The 24658-nt window shown below is 44.2% G+C and overlaps 1 protein-coding gene across 1 annotated transcript in view; it reads left to right on the top strand.

Moving 5' to 3' along the window:
• The window catches only part of LOC121590241 (homeobox protein abdominal-A), a gene marked incomplete at its 5' end in the record, with an annotated part of 43073 nt that extends 18691 nt beyond the window's left edge, over positions 1–24382 (top strand). The window contains one exon of the mRNA XM_041909724.1: positions 22781–24382. Within this exon, the coding sequence (XP_041765658.1) occupies positions 22781–22984 (204 nt within the window). The remainder of the gene's footprint in view (positions 1–22780) is intronic.
• Between the last annotated feature and the right edge of the window lie 276 nt (positions 24383–24658).

Consider the following 24658-nt stretch of genomic DNA (forward strand, 5'->3'; position numbering starts at 1 on the left):
AGTAGCACATTCTTCTAGACGATTACCCTTCCCTGCTCAGCACCATCATCGGCAGCGCTGTCAATCTTGCGGCTAATGGAAGGGAAGCTCGGGAAAAGTCGTCTTTTCGTCGGCTGCAGCACAGCGTTTTCGCACAGCAAACAGCGGAGTGGTGTCCCTTTTTCGTCTGTCCCTGTGACCCCTTCCCTGCTTGGCTTGAAGCGTGGCAAGCGTTTAAACGGTATCATCGTCCCTAAATACCCTCTTAATTTAACTACATGTGTTCCGCGCGAAAAGCCAAACAATCCTCCCCGTCGTCGTTGTCGTCGTCGTCAGTAAAGGGAGGGTTGGTTGAAGCACCGAACCCGACAAGGGGATGGATATGCTGTTGGGTTTTGAGCGTTCGCCAGGGGTTGTGTGTCATCCGCTCTCATTCGCTGGTGGAAAATGATGCTGCGTCATTGCGCATTTGCTTGCGTGCGTATGTGCGTATGAGTGTCGCGGTGGGATCGTTTCGCGCCGGCAAGAACATGTGAGCCTCGTTGTTCGGCGTAGTGAGTTAATTGTTTAGTTTCGATGCTGAAATGAAAGGTGTACGTTTCTCTTTGAAGTGTTTCACGTGTTAACGTTTAAATGTTAAACCATGTTTAGTCTTTTTTTATAAACACAATTGGGCAGATTTTATAATTCAGGCTAGCAAGGTTTGGTTAGCACCTCCATTTAATCCTTTCAGGGATCGAAATTTCCTTACAATCATATTGGACTTCTAATATGCGGCACCAAGATACCAAGAAGCTTCTTTCATTGGAACAACCAGTCGAATAAGAGGGCCCATTGCTCGATCTTGTGCGAATGAAAATATTCTTAAACCAATTAAGCCAAGACACAGCATTCCAATTTAATTATGAAAAGCATACGTGATATGTAAATAATCCCCACCTAGAGGGTTTCCCATCTTAGCTTAAGGAAAGGCTTTCTCTTCCATTTCTTTGCATACATAAACGAGCATGTGTGTGTGTGAAAATGAGGCAGAAAAAAGGGTTCAACAGTGGGTGGCATCTAATGGTACAGGTGGATTTGAATTTTCCAGTTGGAAATTAATTAAAGTACACATGTTTAGGCTCGGGGGTGCTTTAATTGGTTGGCAATGGTTAGGGCTCTATTAATTTTCCTGCTGGTCGATTCACATTAAAATGTATAAAACTGTAATCCTTAGTAAATTAAAGGATGGATATGATTGTTATAATTGAATTGCTTTAAACAGTTGGCATTTGTTGAGCGTTCTCATACACACTCATACAGTACAGACGCGGGAACCAACACAATTTATTTTCAAAACAATAATCGTTACTGCTTCCCTTTAGAGGCACACTATTGTGTTGCGATGTAAGCAAAACCCCTCCCAGAATCAGAACAAGTCCTGCACTGCATAAATTTACCGCCGCACAGCAAAAGGCGCATCAATCCATCCATCACTTTCGCGCTCGTTTTGACTGCATAACAGTGGGATAATTAGTCATTAGGGGACTGCAGCGCTCCCGAAATGCGGCCGATGTGACTCCCCTGTACATAGCTAATCACTTAGTAATACGCTGCGCTTTATCGAACGCTGCAAAGGAGAACTAAAGAAATGGAAGAGGCCAACCCGGCCAAACACGGGACAAAAGTTTTCACGCACCGCTTTGTGATGCAAATTGGCTTCGATGCGAGCCTCATCCTTGATCCCTGGAAAACCCTACGATATGCTAACCGCATATCCTGCCACATTCTCCAAACGGTTGAAAAATCTCGCCTCGAACTGTGTCATGCACCCTCCCCGGTAAGCACAAACCAATTCGTCACGGTCTATTACGAGCGCGGTTGTCGTAACCCTCGCGGTTTTAACCGTGCGGCGCGGCGCTACCCCGGCAAAAGGGCTGAGAAAAGTCACACTTCATTCCCGATGTGTGTATGTGTGTGTGTGTAAGTAAGTGTTCGGGAAATGGGGGAAGTAGCTTGCCGTGGCTTCCTTTTCCGGCATTTCCGGCGGCGCGACAAAAGTTTAATAGATTCAATCAAAATCCCATTAAAAACGTTCGTTACGCAAACCGCGCTGTCTTCCTGTGGGCTGGCCGTTCCGCACTAGATTTGGTGCTTCTTACAGTGTGTGTGTATGTGTCGTTAGCATTTCGCGCGTGATGGTTTTAATGTAGCGCTAACGTAAAAAAGTAGTTTCTAAGACATTCGACGCAGCATTACTGAGATCGGCAAGACACAGGGAGATTCGGAGCCTTTTTGGCCTCGTTTCCTGTTTTTCGCGCAAGCCTTTTTCTAGCCCAGCTGTGGTTGACTTTACTAAATGGGGATTACCAATCAGATAAAGTGCTTTAGAGTAGGATTTAATGGCAATTAAAATGATAATTACACAACCAGAAGGGAGATTTCCGGTTCGATTCAAGGGGGCTCAAGAGCGTTTGAAGCACGGTTGAGAAGAAAAACGATGTGCACGAATGTGACAATTGTAGAGATAGGTTCGATCCATTTTTAACTATTTGACATAACCAATTTAGATTGCAATCATGAACATTTGTATAAAAAAACTATAGCATTTACACACAAAGGTTGTAGCGTGTATAGCAACGGTATGTAAAACGGGCCTGGTCAGCCATCAGCAGACAGACTGATTGTGCAATTTCACAGCATCATTATTCGAGCTCGTATAACAAGCAAACGGTCACCGCATCCGATGGGCGGCGTGCAATCATGTTATTGCAGGGAATTTTATTAACTTACCATAAAAATCATGATGCATTTAGTCAATTAACCTGTTTCGTTACCGACCGCTTTCGTCATAATACGGGCATAAACGAGAAAGATAGAGAGCTAAAGAGCCGGGGTCAGGGCAGATGATCCACTCAATCGCTGTTCCGTCACGACGATTAATGCAGGCGCCAACAGCGGAGGCATCGATCGTTTCGCAGTGTCGATTGTATCTTCCAAAGCAGTTAATCATGCTGCATCAGCTTGATCGGCCGCAACGCGGGAAGTGAAGTCGCGGCACCCGATAAGCAATCAAACACTGATGAAACACGACAAATCAATAAGCAAATTAGTTAAGATACGAAATCGAAAAACCATTAGCGGTTGAGAAAACGGAGGAATTGCGGACGCACGCGCGCACACGTCATTTTCTCGTGCACAGTCTTGCGATGCAAGGCTTCGCTTCTTTCGCTGCTCCGTGTGGTTTATCTTAAAACGATGCCATAAACAATGCTTCGATGCGGATCTCCGATTGCCAGTTTTCAGGTTGATCGATCTTTCACCGACGCGACGACGGATGGCATTTATGGCTCGTTCGGAGAGTGGAAAGAGGGAAGCTGCTCATCATATATCAATCAAACCTCTGTCCGTAACGATCCTCGCAGCCCATCGAGTGTGATGTGAGGTTTGGTGCGATCACACATCTCTTTCCACAAGGGGTCTTTCCAAAGGGGTCCCTGTCAGTCGCCTCCTACCAGAACCTACCAGACAGCCGTGAGTGTGCAATAAAAGGTCATAAAGTTTGTACCAACACACTTGCCAGCGTTCCGCCGCACCGTACACTTTACCCACCTCCGCACGGAACGCAGAAGATATCGATGGTGCGATAGTGGAAAAATCAATTCGAAACTGCCATAAATCGACACATACCACGCCAGTGCTCATCAAAATCTCCCATACGTTCAGTTCGGTGTCGGTGGTGTGGAATTTTTACTGACCAGCCAAAACGGTCTCCTCTATCGCTTGTCAGTGGATACTCTTAACGGGTGTACGGGCCGACATGACCCATAAACCTGACCACTTCCCACTTCACGATCGATGGCAGTGGGAAGTGGGATCACCGAGGGAGGAGGGTGTGTTGTAAAAATTCTTGCCTCTTAGCACAGGGCAGCACCTTGAACCTTGGAGCGATCAATACGTTCCAGTTTGTCCGATTTTAAGGAAGTTTTTAATGTGTCAAAAACGGGCTTGTACCGCGTTCCATCGATGGCTCATCGCATCGCCCTTTTCCTGTTCTAAACATTTTATTTGTTTTCTTTTTTTCTTTATTAATATTATCTGATTGCATTTAGAAGCATTAGATTGATGTTCGCGGAACAATAGGGGGGGTTTTTGAAAAAAAGAGCAGTTCAGCCAAACACGAAACAATGACAATCGTGCGGCCGTAAAGTTTCACGATGACGAAGATATCGTTTTGATGGCAATTCATAAAAATCGACTAAAGCATAAAGTTAAACGGCATATAAAAAAAACGCACACACACACACACAACCAACAGAAACAGAAACAAATGGATGTACAGCGATTTTGGATGTGTGTCAAGGAAGGATTTTCGTTCGCAGCACACCAAAACAAGGATTCTTCTCTTTACGCGTACAGGGATAGCAGCATGAACAAGGGCGAAAAAAGTGTATCGCAAACAATAACGTGCAATACATCCCTCATCACCATTTGATGATTGTCGTTCGAGTGCCCAACCACACACACACACATACACTTACACACAGAGAATACGGCAGCAACCCAAAAAAGATACCCAACGACATAACGGCAATGGGCCGCACAGCATCCTGGGGACATTGTCTTTCGGAGCGGGTGCTATAAAAATCGGAGAAAATTGAATCAATATCCCATGATAATCTATTACTTTTCTGCTGATAAAGTCGAAATGAAGCGTTACCAATGGTTATCCGAGTTATCGATTCGGGTTTCGTTACCCCCGGGGGGAGGGAAACCGGGTGCGCCTGTGTTATCGATCGTGCCCGGTTCGGTTAGTTTGATTGAAAGAGTTCCAGTTTAAGCAGATACAGTAGAAGATAGACAGTGGAGAAAGTTGGCGCTAGCGATGCCTTTGCTTATGATTATTTTACTCTGATTAAATGTAGGATTTCCAAGACTGGTTGTTCATTCGCTTGACTGCATTGTAAGTAAATGAATTGATAAAAGCAAAAACGAAAATCATCAAAAGTTGTAAACTTTATTCACCTATATTACGTACCAAAAACGGTCTCCAATGCGTTGTACATTACCGTTCGGTGCAAAATTGATGAGGTGACGATATGCCGCAGCAGCAATGTTAATCGGTCACCATATGGTGACGGCTGTCGGGCCCTTTAAGCCTACGCTCTTTTACTGCGATTAGCCATTGGCCGATAAAAGCTGGGAATTGAAATGAAAAGTCATGAGTGCCTACTCTCCCCTTCCTACTCGGGTGTTGCTGTAAATGTGAAGCGGTGCAAAAGGGGGATCATTGATTGAGTCCGATTTGTTTTCCTCGAAGCCATTCTGTGTGTGTGTGCTTTCCATTTACATTGCCAACTGAAGGTAATTTATGAGCGTCGACTAGGGTTTATTGCGAACACATTGATACGCCCAGTGTTAGAAAGCGAAATCCATTTAGCAGGATACATCGAAAAATGCAGGACACACTCTCCCTCACATACATACACACACACACACTCTCGTGCAAAATTGCACGCTTTATTGCTCGGCAATTAAAATTGTGTCACGCTGTAAACAAATAATTAAAATTCTTTCCACCTTAATAAACAGCTCTGTGGCCCTGAAAAGCCAGGCGCCATATTTTAACGATCGGTATGCGCACCATAATCAACCTGTTTATGGGTTCGAGTGAGCAGCTAACAAGCGGTTAGGTGAATGAAATTTATTACAATCACTCGCCATCAAAGCGATGAGAAGCGATGTCAAAAACAATATCGAGTACAAGGAAACCCATTACGTTGCTAATGAAGGCGCCGGCAAGGGCGCAGAAACCGTACTGAAGAACACCAATAACACAATCTTTGCATGACAACGGCTTCGGTCCTGTCTCCATGGCTGTCCCTTTGCTTGAAAAGGACCTAGTGCAAAAAAAACACACACAATACTCGATCGGTTGTTTAACAATCCCGCACAGCTCCGCCTGACGAGTTTCCCCGGCCCCGGTTGGTGCAGTTGAAAATTAAAATTTGTAAATTGTGTATTAAAACTTTTAATAATTATTCCTTCTCCCTCCACCTTATGACCGTTTCCACAGCATCCCTCGGGATCGCAAGTGCGGTCGCTTGTGGCAAGGTCGTTTACTTGCCCTGCTTGACCCCATGTGCCGGTGACGTTGTGAGATGGAGGAGGCGATATTATGACGGCGATTATGTTGCCAACGAAGGGCTGATATTAATGATGATGCTCAGAAAATTTGTACAAACCATCCGGGAGAAGGCGGTAAACATCCAGGCCCACTGGAACAGCTGATGAAAGTGTGTGTGTCCGTGTTAGTGTGTTCGTTTTTTGTTGTTTTGTGCTGTTTTCAAGCAAAGTTTAGATGGATGTGAAGGTGAAGGCAACATTTCATCGCGGAAGGAAAAACATAGGTTCTTAATGGCCTAGAAAAAGAAGGAAAATTGTTGGAACAAGCCAGAGTGGGAGAGAGAGAGAGAATACGAGAGAGTGAGAAGGAGTAAAATAATAAAGTAACATTTTTCACCTAATGCTCACGAGCTCTATCGAGCCCAACGTTCTGGAATGGTGTTAAGGACGATGGGATAGGATTTGTGTTGCTCACTTTGTGTGTGTGTGTGTGTGTGCCTGTACGCATTATGCTTTTGCCCTGCTCTCCCCTCGCTTTCCATCACTGTTCAGGCCGGACGGCGCATCATCATCAGCAGCAGCATCATCATCGTCGGGAGAGGGTGTTTATTGTAACATATGCGTTCATAATCCGGAAATAATTCCACATAAATCTTGAATATTAGAATGCAGAATTCAATTTAAGCCTCGTTAGTAGTACCGCTCGGCAGCTTGGGAGCTTTAGTTGTGTTGTTTTTTATATTATGTTTTTTTCTATGACACTGTGAAAGTGTCTATTGCTCTGTCCTTATTAATTCTACAGTTCTGGGGTTTTTTTCCCCGTCACTGTTGCTGTGACAAGCCAAAATGAAGGGAAAACATAATATTGGCTGGGGAATAATAATTGAAAAAGCCTTTCACTATGATCGATTTGGGTGTATTTTGTATGCTCAGATTTTTTTTGTATCTACACGCTAAGATTATATTGTTACGGGCTTTAACAAGTGTTCTAAACCTTCCTTTTTTATCCTTTTTTATTTCTAATCCATCACATTATGCACCGATGGTAACGCCCCGTAAAAGAACACCCCGAAAAAAAGTGTCAGTGGCGAACAAAGTGGCGTTCTGTTTTGTGCTGCAATAAATAATTTTTCTCTTCCGCAATCCGCGTCTGTTTCGTATCACAATGGTGCAGTGGTGCAAATGTTACACCGGTGCAGCAGCAGATCGATCGGTTTCAATAAAACCGTCCAGAACGAACTTTGTCCCATTTGCCGTGCGCCACAAGCGCCCGCGAGCCATTTTTCCCTCTCCTTCTGTGGTGCATCCTGTGGGCGCATGCAATGTGCTGGAAATGTGCTTTGCTCAAAGCACTTTGTAAGCATTTATGTAAATAGTTTCAAGTGAGGAGAGGAAGGTGAGAGGAGCATACGAAGAACAGCAATCAGTTTCGTTTAGAAAGGCGCAAGAGTTGACTTTCCCGAATACATTTGTCGCCGCACGGAGGCGGAAAAGAGGTTGCCGTTTGGTTCGTTTGGATACGCGTTGGCAATGGATGAATGTATGAAATTGTACCTACATTTGGTGGGAATGGCTTATGATGTAGGTGAGGTGGCTGACTGTGGAAATCGTCGTACTAGAAGCGTTTGATATTGTAAGTGATTCATTTTGAACAGTGCGGGATAGAAAAGTGAACCATAAAATGAAAAAAAAAAATACTCTTTTTAGTTCTAAAACAAAACATCTTTACATTGTTTGCGTTTGATTCTGGAAAAAACACTTTTTTTTGCATTTATCGAATAAATCACAGAACGTGTTTGGCTGTGCGAACGATTCTAATAAATTCTATTCACTGTGTACAATGGGCAATAAATGGCTGGTACGGTTGAAGCTTTATCTAAACAATCGTCCAGAATTAATAGCTCGCGCGGACAGGACTGCTCGCCGTTGTGTGCGACTGCTGTGTCCGAGACGCTTTCCACCACCAGATGGTCTGCACGCAACAGCGAAGCAAAAGGATAAAGAAATCAACTTACTCATAAATAATGATTAAACTATTTGCCCACGATGGGCATACACACAGCCATCGACGAAACCGAAGCCATTGTGAGTTGATCTTTGCCAATTGCAAGCCGAATCGCCGATCGTCAACTCGCTCTGGTTGGTCTCTATCGTGCTCCATTTGCGATGGCTCGCATGCCCCGAGAGTGTGTGTGTGTGTTTAATTAAGTAGATGAAAAGGATTCTATTTGCACAATCGTTCTGCACCATGCTACGAGACCGTGTCTCAATCTCGCCTAAGAGCCCGGCGCACTTTCACCGACCGAATGCGAATGCTTGTCGCTCTCCTCCATCCCTCCATGTTAGCGCCCTAATTTCCGATAAATCGTTTTTAATTTATGACATACAAACAGACCGATTCAACACGACGGCCGCGAGGGTTGTACGGTTGTTGCCGTGGTGGCTTTTCTCTTATGATCCAACCAAGGAAGAGACAAAAAAAAGAGAGGAAAATCCTTTGCGACAAGGAAAATCGCAGGGGACGAACTTGTGTGCGATTTGTGTTTGCCTTTGCTGTGTGCCATTTTGCGCCGTTTTCCATCGGAGCATCGGAAAACCCCAAACCCGGGGTGTAAATCGCCCTTTGGCACGGCCAGTTGGCTGCCATGTGAGGCTCGTGAAAGTATTGACAGCTTACTGTATCCTGTGTGCGAGTTTCTGTGTTCTGTGGGACACGACAGCAGGTCCACACGGCGCAACCGGGATCGAGCTCATGCATGCATGCAGCCGAACCGAGCTGCACAGAATCGGACGCGCACCATACAAAAGGAAGAAGGGTGACATTTAATTTGGCTAAACGCTTCCTTTATTAAATTGATACTCCGGAAGAAACTGTAGGACAGTTGCCTAGGGGTGCCGTGGGTGCCGCTTAATGGTGCGGAATGTGAAAAGTGCCCTCTCGTCGTCCCGGTTAGCCCCGAAGGGTTTTGCGGAAGTGATTTTTCAAGGTTCGTAATCGAATTAGACGGAAAAGTCAATTGAATTAGGTTGAGCGAGGTTGTCGAGATGGAAGCAATGCTTGATGTAGTTGGGATGCGTCATACCAAAGAGAGCCCAGAGAGAGAGTGAGATAGCGGGAAACTGGCGAGGAATGTGAGTTTGTAATTCCGCACAAGCTGTAATGTTTTAATTAAGAATAATGAAGTGATCAGCGATGAGATTGTTTTGCAAATCAATGATAGAAGTGCTCTCGTGTACTTTAACAGCATTATATACGCACTGTAATATTACGTCGCAGATATTGGAGAAAAACAAACTCACTTGACGTGCGATAAGACAGCTCATAAACGCTTTCATCAATACCGATTATCGACTACCGCCAGCGATGAAGTAGATAATGATCATCGCCTTTTCGTCACTCGGGACACTCATCGGCATCAAAAACCATAAATCACACTATCCAGACACTCACCCCAACTCAGACACACGCCACGTCTCGGTTTTGGGTCGGGTTTCGCGTGACTCCGAGAAAGTCTCCCGGCGTACTCAATAAAATTCAATCAATATTCAAAACCTTCCAACGGACACCCAACGCTAAAGAACGGTCGCCGTTTTTCCTTCAACTGGCCAGCCCACTGTCTGAATGGCTTATTCCAATGGGCAACTCCCAGCAACTCGGAACGTCGTTCAGCGCGACATCGAGCTACCACCACAAGATAATCATTTAGTGTACACTCCGTGGAATGATCCCACTTCGAAGCGCACTGTTGGGCCAGATCTCTAAATCTGGTTGAAGCATTGTCCACCAAACTGGGCGAAAAAGCCCTCTTTCACACAATAATTAGGTTCGTCCTGAGGGTGCGAACGTCACAAGCGTGTGCCCCAAATGGTTCGGTGACAGTGCTTCTGACCGAAATGGGAAAACCAAATTCGATGCGCGGTCCCGTCATTCGAGTGCTCACTGCATCGCAGGACAACCGTTTCCATTGGCGTTAAGGATGAACCGTAGCTAAAGAATTCCACATCTACTGGCAACATTACCCACCAGTGCACGATTGACCATTGCGTCCAGCAAGTGGACGGTCGCCAGCCAGTCGTCAAAGATAGCCAGAAAACGGGCGAGATCATTAGTAGTCGTACTCGTCATTAGGGGCAGAATCATGCCCACCTCTCCCCTCCGGACGTAATGGAATCGCGCGCGCATTGGCTGTACCTTTGGCCCAAAAATGGTCATCTCTAGCTGCTCCGATTCGTTCTCGGAAGGGAGGGAAACCCGTGCATTTTGAGCGCACACTCACACACACACACACACACACACACCCATGGACAGTTGAATGTATGAAGTTTCGCTACGGTCGAGTCTGTTTTTGTGCCTTGGTCCTTGGTTTTCGAAGGGACACAAGCTGGCTCGGGGAAAATAATAATCAACCTTATCATCGTGTTCAATATCATCTTTGGCGTCGTTTGCCATTGCGACTGTTCTGCCAAATGGACAGCAGCGTGGTCGTGGACATCAACCGTTTGACATCATGTGCTTGCCGTACTTTTTTGGTGGGAAATGGCGACAGTGCTGGTTTAATGTCCGAATGAGCAAGCCATGGTTTTGGTAGGGAAAGCGCTCCGTAGCGTACAAAAAAACGAAACCCACTGGAAGCATAGAATTTACGATGCAACTAAAAATCTGTGCTATCAGTACGTGCGAGAGTTGTTCGTTATGCATCTTTTAAATTTTACATGGCATGTGTTTTTTTTTGTTTAGGCAAACGAGAGATTACATGCCATTTTCTAGCCTTCTTAATTTGCCAACATTATGTTTGCGGCAATGTGTCCGCACACACAATCCGAATGGCGCGTGTCTATCTCGTTAACACGTGGTACTTTGCGCAGCCGGCCCTGCGAGTCGATAGAGCTTCACCCTGCGCTTGGCGCGTGTCAATGTTGTTATTTTAAAATGCGTTAAGCCCGGATAACAGTGTTGAAATTATGTTTAAACCGATCGCTTTACCCGATTGCCTGCCCGATGGTGTGGTGTTTTGGTGCAATATTCTCTTGTTTTTTGTCGCTACGGGTCGTTGTTGTTCACTAAAGCCGAGGTTTTGTCACACGCTTTAAAACAGTGTAACAAACCGACCTGTACATCAACGACAAACAGCCACGGCGGCCACGGCGTCTGCAAATGGGGTACGGGAAACAGAGGGCAACCAACGATTTATTAGCGAGCTGATAGTCCCTCGCCCAATTTCGTGCACACGGTGCTGGCGGGTGAAACAAACCCACGTTTATCTTCGGGTGGGAAGACATTTATCCTAAACCATTGTGTGGAGAGATTAGCATCAAAGCGTGAACCAGGACCAGAGCCGAACCGACGGATGCTAACAGGACAACACGCGCCTCCTCTCTCTCTCTCTCTCTCTCTCTCTCTCTTGGTGGCAATAAAAAGTCAATGTTTTAAAATTGGCTTTTTATCGCTCGAAGCGTGGACACAAAACCGCAGCATAGAAGCCGCACGGATGTGTGTTAACTGGGACGGTCATTGAATTGAGGAGCACATTTTCTACATTGCGTTTGTTTGCGGTAAGCTGTTTCATGTCCCCCCAGAGAGTGATATCGTATTTGCCGTCTTTCGAACTGCCAGCAAACACACACACACACACAGAGACACACTTTGTGATGGCTTTCGAGCGCTCCTACCGGCACGGGGGGATCGGTACATTATATTGTGTTTAAAAATGCTCCAGCAGACAAAAACGATGAAGATGATGATGAGCTTGCGGATGTTGCGGGCGGCGGTTGGTGGTTGATGGTAATGCCGGCAAGGGAGAAAAACTTTCTATCTTTTCAATTACATTTCATCGGTTTTTTTTTTCGGTTCGGGGGGAACTAATTTTGTTGCGCGCTCACTTGCTCTCGTGGGACACTCGTGGGAGGTGGTTAAGTGAGGATGGCCAACATTATGGCCCCTGGAGGGTGTCCTTGAAAGCGATTGGGAGAGAAAAGTTTTAGCTTTATTTCCCCAAAATTAGCTTCTTCGGTGGGAGTTTGATGGAGCGAAATGATTTTGAGCCATATGCAACGGAAAGTTTGATAAAAATTGGGGCTTTCTTAAATTGTAAAAACGAAGTTTAACGAGTAACACAAAGTTGGTATATGTTCTTGAACAAAAAGCTTTACATGTAACAGATTTATAAAAGTATTAGCATTGAATGAAAACCTTCTTCTTGTTCTCAATGACACTATTGTTCTAGAGACATATTGATTCAGATTTAAATTGAATCATAAATAAACGAAGCTTAACAGTCAGTCGCCCCTTTACAGTACAATCATTTTTGATAGCAGGCACCACGTTTGCTTGATGTTAGGCAATTTATTCATGCTGGGATGGTCTCGCAAGCAAATCGCATCGACAAATTATGCAACGAACGTCAGCTGCCTTTTCCCGAAAATCGTTTTGTATCGACATTGTGAATTGAAAGAATGAATTTGATGTGCGTTATTATTTAAAATGTGTTGAAATAAGACAACAAAAAATCAAAAATGTGTGTCTTTTAGTAATAGCCAATAGTATTACATTTCAATAATATTATGAAGTAGGCTGTACATGTGTCAAGAAATGAAGATTGCAAGTGACTCCATCTTGAGCGTCCAGCACCCAAAATAACAGCAGATAATTCCAACTAAGGCCGGGCTCTTCATCCTTATCACATCATTACGGGGTAGAAAAACGCAGAAGCACACCAAGTTGATAGTCGGAGGCCTGTTTTCCCTCCCTTCTCCGTACGGGATGAAAATGTTCATCAATTCCGTGCAGCGCACGCCCTTTTCGCAGCGGGTGGTGGTCTGCCACAGCAGAAGAAGCATTCGAAGGAACAACAGCAGCAGAAGCGTTAGACGTTTCACAGTGACGTTATGCGCCCGCGCGATTTCTTTCACCGCGCGGGAGAAGAACGACCCGAATAAGGAGACCGATTTGCGGGTGTGCTAGCGGGTGTGCGAGCGGGATGTAAGAAAGCTGCGGGCCGGAAAATAATCCCGCACCAGCGGGTGAAGAATCCGAAGTCGAAATGCGAACACCCGCCATTCCAGCGGCGTCAACTTCTGCATCCCCGCGCGGTTTTGATGTTGGGGGAAGATGTGTCAAGACAGGATGTAGACAGGATGTTGTACAAAGAAGCGGCAGCAGTGCCCAAAGTGTGTAAGATTGGCGATGTTTTACAAGTGTGAGCACGCGCACACCCTACCGAGCAAATTGGGGTGGGTGGGGGGGTGAATGGGAAGGAAAAGGCACTTTCCTACAGGGGCACTTTCTTCCGGGATGCTTGAGGCGTATTGCGGTAGTGGCAAGAGTCCTTTGCCGCGCTAGCCGTAGTACTAAGCAGAGGAATTGATTTGTAGATGTATGTGTGAGCGTTGGGGCGTCAGTGTGGAAGGAAATGTGGTCCCCCTTTTTGGTAGCAATCACGCCTGGAACATCGTACCGAAATGCCAAATGTTTACAGTTGAAGGGGGATTGTTTTATTTTCGTGTTATTGGGTGGCAATAAATAGCACGATGAAGTGGTGGAGATGGGGCTGCCATTGTGTTTGTAGTGATTGTAAGTGGAGGGCAGATTTGTAACTATGTTCAAATCTTCCCTTGCCTGTGTCTGCGATGGCAATGGCAAACAAAATGGTAGATCGATCATGGTGGAATTTAATGTTATATTTCGCTTTTAATAATTTAAAGGCATTTAAAACATACAAAGGTAATTCAAATGGTAAGGATTTGAAACAAGTTCAACGGACGACAGTTTTAGGATTGCATGGTATAAAGAAGTACTAAGTGACAAGGAGTTGTAGTAAAAGCATAAGCTCAGGATCATTATGGATTTAAGATTATTGCAGGGATGCTCTAGCTTGCTTATGAGTGAAAGTCTCTTTTCCTTTCCATGCAATCTCATTTCAATGTTTGAAATTGTCTGTTTTCATGTTTATGTTTTTTTTTCTGCTTTAGATATTTGCTTGTGGTGAAGAGCTGGCTTGATAAATCCTGTATGGTTTGGATATAGTCAAAGAATGTAAATAAAAGCTAAAGTGGCCTTAATACCATTAAGGGGGTTTCATAATGATTTTTGACATTTTATCATAAATTATTTTAATTGCTTCTCTTTATTTTTGGGTTGATTGTTAAGCTTATGAGCTCAAAAACAGTCAATACATTTGTGTAAGAAATAAAAAATACATAACAAAATTCATAAATACATTCTTCAAATATGCATTACTAGAAATTTGTAATATTCTTGTGTCAAACTCATTGCTCTCAATCGATTGGTGGACTAAGAGGTGGAACTCATTATCCTCTTTACAATGCTCTGTATGGCACGAAATGGCTGCTTGATTGTTGGCGCAAACATTGTCGCGTATTAGACCACAACAGTTCTATTAGCATATCGGGCGGATTATTGGTTTCTAATTACCTTCCAAACCTCCCAAACTATCGAAACCACAAAGCTGAGGTTTGCACCGTACCCACCCCGGTAGAAAGTGTGGCCTTCAAACGCTAGTGTGGCGGCACACTTTCACCCGACCACTCAAGACTTCTTGAGCCGAAAGACAAACAGAGTCTTTTGTTGGCAGTCCCGCTCTGAGCATCCGCGGAAAGCCACAATCTTCAATCCCCGGAGGTCACCCGATGGATGTCAACCAACACAGCGGTCACTGGCAGTGTGTCCACTTGCCAGCATGTGGGAAGGGGAAACCGAAGGTGGAAGTGTTTTAATTAAAATTCGTCCAACTGTGCAGCGTCCTTCTTTGGTGTTAGATGTCCTTTTATTGTGCTGTCTGCCTTTCGGTAGTCATAATTTGTTTCACGATGGCACCCGATGGTGACTTCTACTGCAAATCCTTTTGTTTTATTAGATACCGGGCGCTATTAAGTGAGTTAAACTGAGCAGTAGCAAGACCAACAAAAAAATGAAATGAAGGCCCAGTGGACACTTTACACACGCGCGAGGGGAGTTGAAAAAGACTAACTAATGATAACGCAGCGTCAGACGGCGCAATGACGATAGACTCATAAAAAAGTCCTCAGTGTGGAAGACGAAAAAAAGGGTTATGAAGATGTGATTTTTTTTTGCTAGTCCTATAGGATTTTTTTTGTTGTGCTGTGTACTGACTGAATAAGACGCACAATTTTTAATCTACTATCTGTGCTGCTGCGAATTGGGATGGTTTATCATTGCAACCCCTTTTTCAGGATGGAGGGAGGTCAAACTGTGTTTTTTTTCTTCTTTTAATTTTATTTTCAACTTTTAATCTCATTCGGTGCAATTCATAAAACAAAAGTCATAATTACTTTTTTGTCTCTCCTTTTTATCCTTCGAGAAGTTAGTAAGTTCGAGCTGGGCGAGGTGGTACAGGGGAAAGATACACCTACACGCGATGCAGCGAGCGCGGTGAATTGTTTTGTTTTCATTTAACGTTTATCGGACAAAAGTTACAAACGCTACCGTAATTAAAATGGAGATCATCATCGCAAGTCGAGCGCGTGCGGGGTCCCATGTCCAATTGAAATAAAATAAAAAAAAATAAATGGACACGTAGAAAAACCCCCCAATGTCTGTTGCAATAATCTGCACGCAGAATGTGATAAATTGGTTTTTTATTTTCTTTTCCAGAAAGGTGCTAAAAAGGTTACTTTAACAATATGTAAACACTTAAATAATGTACTTGTATGTATTATTACAAATATTTCGAACGATTCTACACCTTCAAAGATGGAATAGAGAGACTAAATCGAACATAAATCTGTTGATAGTCTCCCCATTCAGTTTAATGTCCCGTCCAGAAGTGCTTGTCCATATCTGGAAGTCATATTTTGACTATATACATTGTGAAACATGACTACACAACCCATTACCATTGCAAATTCATGCACAAAACGTGCATCGTGATCGAATAAGTCATCGTTAACAAAAATGAAAAACGATTTAGAAACAACTGGCAAGACACCAATTAGCGAAACGTCGCACAGTGGTGCAGGAGATTCTACAAAAGTAGTGGCAGTGGCATTGCACTCGAAAGGTGTGCAATAACGCGCACAAGAAGCATTGCTCGTGAGCGGTGCTAAGGATAATCCATCGAGTTCAGTTGAGGTGTGTTTGTAAAGCGTAAACGTAGTGGAAAAAAATAATGAAACCCACCACCAATGGGAAATGAAAGAACGGTGAGAGAAAGTGCGAGAAAAGCGGGCAATAAACCAATTAAAATTCGGTGCATATCTTGATCGAAATTTCGAGCGGAATAAATTGAAATGGACACGGACAGGGAAACAACGGAAAATCGACCCAGGAGAGGTCAAAGAAAAGCGGCAGCGGCAGCCCATTCGTTCGCTTTCCGCTGAGGCTGAATGAAAGAGGGATCTGGCGCGATAGCAGCAAATGGGTTCATCCTTTTTCGAAGTCATCTATTTGAGATGGTTGTGTTTGTTCGCATGCCTGCCTGCCTGCCGGCTTGCTCGGTAGTCGGAAAAGTGAAGAAATAAAACCACTCGAAATTGGACTGCACTGGGCGTCCTTCGGCCAAACGCTTGCCCTTCAATTGGGGGGGAAAGGGAGGTTGGCACACAAAAGGCAATATTTTTGGCTCACTCTCGTAGTTGTTAGTGTTGTGTTTCGTTTCGTTTCGTTTGGTTGCTTTCATACACTTTATCCTTGCATCGGAATGACAACCATTTTGCCATTGGTCATCGTTTAATGGTTTTTTGTTTTATTTTTATTTTCCTTTCTTATTTTGCTTGTCACTAGCCACACAAGCCACTGTGTGTATGTGTACGAGCGTCGTTCGGCGGTAGAAACGGGACAGCTCATGTCTGGCTTGCATCATGATCTCGAGATGCACACAAACATCATATGCTTGTACTTCACGCCGTACCAGAGCAATTCGTTTCGGGTGTGTGTGTGTTTGTTATGTGTATGTTTTTGTGCCTTTTCTTGCTATTCATTTATCCTGCTTTTTTTGCACTATTTGTACCACATAACTGATCTATAAAACGCTCGAAATGAAGCCAAACACGATAGCGAAGCTTGACGGGGCGCAGAAAGGGGAAAGGTGAATAAATGGGAAAACTACCCCCTGGCTCACTCCCTCCCCCCCCCCTTTCGCGGGGCACAGCGGGTTAGCATGTTTGCATTAAATTGATAGCATTCCCCCGAGAAAGGTGCTGATATGCGCGAGGAAAGCAAATTGGACCCAGCGGACATACCAGTCACTGTGCGGAAAGCCGCTGCGCACTGCTCGCCAAAAGCAGGGCGCCGAAGAAGAAAGGGCCGAACGGCCATGAGGAACGGTCATAAAGATTGCATCCTATTTATGGGCCCGAAATGGTCGAATTGCAATGCGCTGGGTCGCGCAGGGTACCGTAAAGCGATAAAAAGCGAAGAAAAACGACACACGTACACACGAACCATGGAGCGGATGTAGTTGCGCTCCATCTATTTCCTGTAAATTGTTGTTCATTTAAATGGAATTGCTTTTACGAGCGTCGCTATTTTTTTTTTTTGAAACTGTATTTCCCTCTTTTATCCCGTTTAATAGTGTGGGTTGTGTGTATGTGTGTGTGGAGCGATTTATGATAGCATTTGAACCGCCTTAAAGGGTGTTACAATTGGTCTCAATAATGGATAATGATTTGTCTGATCGGAACAGTTATGGGTTGGAGTTTGGCTATTGATCTTCTCTCTGTAGCGTTTTATTTGTTCTTTTTATATATTTAAGCCTTATTCTAGAGTCTTTTTTCTTATAGTTTGAAAGGAGGAATATTTTGTATGCTTCTATGCTTGGTTTAAAATGCTTCAATTGATTTTATTTTCCTCTTCAATCATTTATGTCATATTTTTAATGTCTTTAATAAATGAACATCATAATTTCTTCAAATAATTTCAAATCATAATTTTCCCACTTCTAAATCAATCCTACGTATTTTGATAAATCGATTCCATAAACCATCGGTAACCAAGCCATTGAGCCGTGCTGGGGGGGGGGGACCAAACAGCTCATCAAACTGTAAAACTGTAACCGTCCCCTCACCATAACGCTTCCTTCCCAAACTGCTCAACATTAACCAAACAACCATCTCAAACAACCCTTTTTCTTACCCTTACCTTTACCATACCAACGCGCCACCCACCACCACCCGGCTGGAAGCGGTAGAAGCCCTTTCGCAAACCCAATTAATACCGCTTGACGGTTATTAATGAATCTTCATTAATAAACACACATTTAAAAGTAATAATTATGCTGTTTCCGCAAGGCGCTCCATGATCGTGTCCCGCGTTACGTCGCGCTTACACCGTAAAACCTTTCAGCGCAAATGATCCGCCATCGTAATGAGCCGCCCTCATCCACGTGCGCTTTCACTCGTTTTACGCGCCCATCCTCCTCCAAGAACAATTTGTTTGAGCCAGTTTTGTGGCCGTGTCCGGGAACAAAATTCAGTGTTTGGGGATGGGAGAAAAGGAAATTAATTATATTAGCTTTAATTACGAGCGGGAGCGGGCAAAAACGATGATCAACTGTGCTGTGCCGTTTTCCCGGGACAGAGAGTGTTGTCATACAGAAACACACACACACACACCCACCAATGTGGGGTACTTCCGTTTTTCCGCTCGATTTTCTTTCGCTTTAGGTGGGAGCAGAGCAGCAGACGGCCGGAGCAGTCTGTTTGCTCGATGTATTTATTATTATATTTTGCAGTGTTCAACATTGTTACGGACCAGAAGCATGGTAACATTGGCGCAACGGTGTGTGTGTGTGTGTGTGTGGCTAGGGCTTGCGCTGGACGGGCACATGTGTGTTCCGTACGCTTTCTTCGACCCGACTTCTTTTTTTGCCGTTGTCGTTGTTGCCACCGAAAGCAATCGGAATGAGAAAGGAAGATTATATTAATATAAATCAGTGCTCCATACACTCCACTAGTGAAGGGTTTTGCGGGAAAGGATGCAAGGGGGAATACAACCATCCCAAGCTGGACGTTTTGCACAAGAACGGTGCAGCAAAGCTAAGCAAGACATTCAGTAGCCCCGTGTGTGTGGTAACATTCCGTGAAATAAACAGACACACTCACACACTCGCTCACAAAGATCGGAAAAATACAAACAGCATGTGTTATGTTTCTATCAGGATATGAGTTGCATTATTTTTACGTTTACCACAGCACAGCTTTTGCACTGTTTGCGCCGTCTAAATGGCGCTTATTGGCGCGGTGCCGTTTGGGAAGGCTGCTGGGAAGGATACACCGAGATTCGTTTCTTTTGCGTTGGCCAGTGGGTCCAGTCCGACACATAATTGCACGTGTTACAGCTAGTAAATTAAAACAAACACACACGCAAACATACACGTTGCGGTAAGGATGTGCTGCTAGGGGCAGTCGCTTCGGAAACGACACCTTGGTGCTTGGTCATTTGCGAGTATTGCATACTAATTAGGTGTTGCCGGTGTGACGCCACCGCTGCCCGGTTTCACGGTTGGTGAATCTCCGTTGCCCGTTGCAACCGCAAAGCAGCATAAACATCGAAACCATCTCTGCTAATGGTCATTTACACAGCTTCCCTGTGAACGCTGTGCTGCGGTGCAGGGATGATGGGGGAAGAAGGAGAGGAAGGAAAGGGCTCTCTCTCTCTCTCTCTCTCTCTTCCCACTTCACGCCGCCAGTGGCAAGCAAATTCCCAAGGTGAAAGATATAATCTAGATTTAATGGAAGAAAATTAGTAGTGTTTGCACCATGATGGTGTGTGCTGCTGCTGCTGCTGCTGCCGACCCAAGGCTACTTTGTTGGAGACATTCCAGGCTTGCGAGAGAGAGAGGTGTGAGTGTGAGGTTGGAATAATTTAGTGATGCAAGACCCAAACATCGGTTCAGCAAGACCAAGAACATCGCTTTGCTGCTGAGGAATGGGAAGCATTTTTTGCCCGGGTCTGTGTGTTAAACATCGCTTCGTTTTTCTCCTCCCCGTTCGGGCTGGCTTGTTGTTGCCGTTGTTGTTCTCCCTCCAGAGGGTCAAGCATGTATGGCATTTTACGCAAAACCGTTGTACGGAACCCATTACGCCATGTACGCGATGCATCGCACTTGATTAAATCATAAAAGTGTGGCCTTCCCATTCATCTCACAACCCGACACCCTCCCTTCCAAAGGGACACCGACCAAGACATCATACGCGAGACGTGTCATTTCCGGGTGGGGGGGCTGGGCAATCAATCACTCCGTTTGGTTGGGCCGGGAGGAGAACGGGTAGATAGATCGGGTTGCTAGCGCTGCTGGGCCGTTTTTCCCCGAAAGGCCGAGTGTTTATGTTGGGGTCGCTTTTTGGTCGTAAAAGAGTGTTCTCTCTGTGGGGTGAGAGGGTACCGTGCATTGTACAAAATTTGTGCCGAGAAGAAGTGTTGTTGTTGTTGTTGTTGAGGTCTAGAGGACTGAGAGGATTGTTTTGCAAAATGAACAAAGTAGTGGGCTCCATTTTGTGCTGCCTGCCTGTAAAGTGACCCTTTCGCAAGGCCTACTCTGTGCGTGTGTGTGTGCTGCTGTAAATTACTTATCGCACGCTGAGTGTCTCACTTATCTTGGGCGATTGCTCGTTGCGCGTGTCGTTTTGTGCATGTCGTGTTTAATTAAATTAAACCGCTTCTCATTCTTATTCGCTGAAGAGTTTTCTATGCACTATGGTGGGGTTTATGCATCAGATAGTCTGTTTAAGGATGTAAACACTATGTAACATTTAATTGAATGGAAAAATAAAATAAAAACGAACGTCAGTTAAATTTTATAATGTTTTTAAAACATTTTCTATTCATTGTGCTATACAAATGTGCAGACAGTGTGGCATAAAATTTGCATACAAGTTCCTACCTGTTTTTTGTCCTTTTTGCGTTGTTCAGCTTTTTGCTATCAAAAAATGTGCATCATCAATTAATTATTGTTTACTCTGTGTTCAAAATGTAGAAACTGCTACCCTTAAAAAAATCGATACAAACGCTCCAACTGTTGTTCAATCGCCAATTGGGCCGTGCTGCCCACCAGCCGCCCCACCACCAGGAGGCGTTTGTTTCGATTTGTTCATTGAAATCCGCTTTGGCGGCATTCCTTTTTTTGTGTGTTTGTGTATTTTAATGTTTTCTTTTTCCTCTTTTTACCCACGTTTCCGCTTGTTTGATCGCTAATGCTTCGCTGTCAATCGATCGACCGGCTTAGGCGGTGGCAGTGCTGCTGTTTCCGCTGTTTCCATCCATGTTCTGCACACAAACCCACACAGTTGTACTTACTTTCGCGTTCCATCGCCGCGGATGAAATGATGATTAATTATGCTGCGCTCTTCTTTTTTGTAGTTGTTGTTGCTCGTCTTCACACACCAATAGAACATGTGTTGGTAACACGCACACACACACACTCCTATAGGGGTGGTTTACACCTGCCAACACCTCTGTAGTGTGGCGAGCCGTGAAGGCATTTCACCCGACGCGCATAGATCAAACTGATTGTCACTGTCATTACGAACGCTTGCTGTGCGTTATGTTGTCCATGGGCAGTGGGGTGGAGCTGTGGGATGGGGGGAGGGTTGATTTCGCTGCATGGACAACGGATGAAATGGATCAACATCTGACACCTTTCCCCCATTTCTTTTGAGGATGGGTATGGGCTAAAATTTATTATTAATGAGCATTTATTTACATTGCACTGTGCGCGCGTTGCATTCGTTGCGCCGATGCAGTTTGAGGTTATGTTTTTATTTTTTCTTTCTGGGAAGTGCGCATGTTTTTTTCCCCTTACGGTTGCACGCTCACATGCTTTTGCGGTCTGCAATTGATCGATGAATGTTGCATTAATGGCAGCTTCGGTGTCTGTTTGTGTTTGTCAATAGTGAATCAAAGATGGTCGATGTCATATTTTGATTGTTTTAAGTACTAATGTATACTAATACTAATGTATATGTAAATACTGACTTAATTTTTTATAAGGATTTAATTTTAATTTTTATCACAAGTTGCAGACGTTCTGGAATGTTTGCAGAATAATTTAAATTTTTAATTGTGTGGTGAACATTAACCACGTTCTCTTAATTTAAGAATATTGTTATGCTATAAAAACGCTTACGCATCATATTACGAAAATTTAATTCCCTTATCCAAAGTACAAATTGTCCCCGCGTTGAACTCGACTTCTTTATGTCCGTTGGAACGGCTTTACACGAACACTCACGCACACACACACTCACCGAAATCCGTTGATCGTTGAGATTTATCATACCTTCTGCATCAACTAAGAATCGTTGTAAGAACACGGTCCCTTCTCCCCTTCTCGCTTGTCGGCAATATGACACATATGCCGGCCGGCTGGTGTGCTCTCCTCTCCGTACGCTAAGCGGATTATCAAAACATCACTGCTGATGAGGCCGATAATGATCGTTCATTCAGGGCGGGGAAGTGCAAAGCGTAGAAGCGTAAAGAAACTGCGAGTCATTGCTTTTTTGTCATTGCCGCGCTTGATTGCTGCCGGTTCTTCGTGGAGTGTTGGGTTTGAAACTTCCGGCCGCTTCGGACTCTCGAAGCAATGGAGGGATCTTAAGTGAGGGACATTAAAAAATAATTAAGAAGGTGGTTTTTACATTTTTGTATGAAAAATACTTAAACAAGTTTGAAAATTCCGTTGCTAACAAAGAAACATCTTTTCCTTCCTTCGTGTCATTCCAGGTGTGGTTCCAGAATCGGCGCACCAAGTGGCGCAAGAAGCATGCGGCCGAGATGGCCACGGCCAAGCGGAAACAGGAAGAGCTCGGCGACGGTGACGGTGACTGCAGCGAGCCGATGGATTCCGATTCCGAGAGTTTGGATCTAGTCGACACCGGAAGCAACCAGCGGAAGCGCTGCCGAATGGAGGACGATATGCGGCATTAGCACGGAGCAGTGTGAGGCTTTCGGGGCTAGGGGCGACGCTCGACCGATGAAGCAGACACGTGTGGAGGAAGGGAAAGAAAAATCGAATTTATTACACGTTAGTTTTACACGGCCAGTTAAAGGCAAAAATCGGAAGCAGGACGGTTTTCACCGCCGAACAGAGGGCATGGAAAGCTGCGCAAAGCTTCACACTCATGGCACACCTAGATCCAGCGCTGGGGGTTGTTAGGTCCCGTGATCTTCCTTTCCGTTTATGTAGTTGATCGTGGGATGCTTTGTAAATGTAAATGTGGTATGATTGTGCTGTTTGTTTGTGTGTGTGTATGTATGTGCGTGTATGTGCGTGTGGGTCGGGATGAGTTCGATGTAAGACTTGTATGTATGTGTACCCCCTAACCTCCCTTATTATCATCTAATCGGAAGGTGATTCACTTTTGCTTAAGCACTTCTCCACCAACGGGGAGTTTTATTGTACAAAACATTAAAGTAGAAACTAAACATAAGATTCACGGTAGCAGCAGCAGCAGCAGCAGCGTAAAGTATTAATCAGAAGCGGCTTGCATAGGGTAGAGCATAATGTTGCACTACATTAGGTTCCGTGTAGTACCCGCAACGAAAGCATTCCACATAATTTATGAACGAGTTCTGAATAGACTATTCCCACAGTAACGGTGGTTTAGTGTGTTACCCCTGAAACACACTCCAAACTCTTGTTTGAAAGTAATAAACGTGTTAGGTTTGAGGAGCAATAGAACAAGATTGAAGCAAAAAAAAAAACAACAACCAGCATTTAAGAAAATGACAACATCTGGTCTATTTTGCACCTGCTTTTTTTGGTTTCATCGTGTTATGGATGATTTAGAGCAGCAAAAACAATGTAAAAATATTAAACAGATCATTCGCGCAAACTAGCTAAACACTAAGTCGAGCCCAACAAAAAACCAGAAATGCATACATTCCAAGGCAACTGTAACAGTGATGACGCTATGTCGCTGGGAGATGTAAAAAGTAGTAAACATAATTTAACATCCACACACACACACACACACACACACACACCTTACAACTTTCATGTAACCACTATTCGAATTACGGTAGCAAGGGCAACGAGAAAGGGAAAGGAGAATAAACAGATACAAATACAGCCAGCAGACGGAGATCGATGAATGCGAAAAGATAAATATAATATTTAATCGGTTAAAGGAAAAAAAGGACCGTTTATGCACGGTCGGCGTGTCCGGTCGGGGGTAGAGATTCAAAATCAACAAGATAATAGCAGGGGCAGAAGGTGGCCAGTACCGGGAGACAGATCGGCAGACAGGAGCAAGCTGTACGCAGCACGCCAATAATACAGTTCGCAAACGTTTAATAAAGACACTGGAAAATAATTAAAAACAACTGTTTTGCTGGTCGGTGTTAATGTTGATCTTAATCCGAAAATAACTTATTGTACGATATTAATTGTTTTTTTTTCTTTTGATTAAAATGATTAAAATGATTCGAGAAATGTAACTATCAGCATTGGAGAAGATTTGATATGAATACATAGAGTAAAAACTATGTGAAGTTCTTTCATCGGTTGAATGAATCCGGTTTGTTTCCTGTTTGATAATGTTTAATCAAAGTTATTCTTTCATCGGCAAGTAAATATACATTTACTAAACTATTTTTTCT

Source organism: Anopheles merus, chromosome 2R, assembly GCF_017562075.2.
Source record: "Anopheles merus strain MAF chromosome 2R, AmerM5.1, whole genome shotgun sequence".
Classification (NCBI taxonomy): Eukaryota; Metazoa; Arthropoda; class Insecta; order Diptera; family Culicidae; genus Anopheles; species Anopheles merus.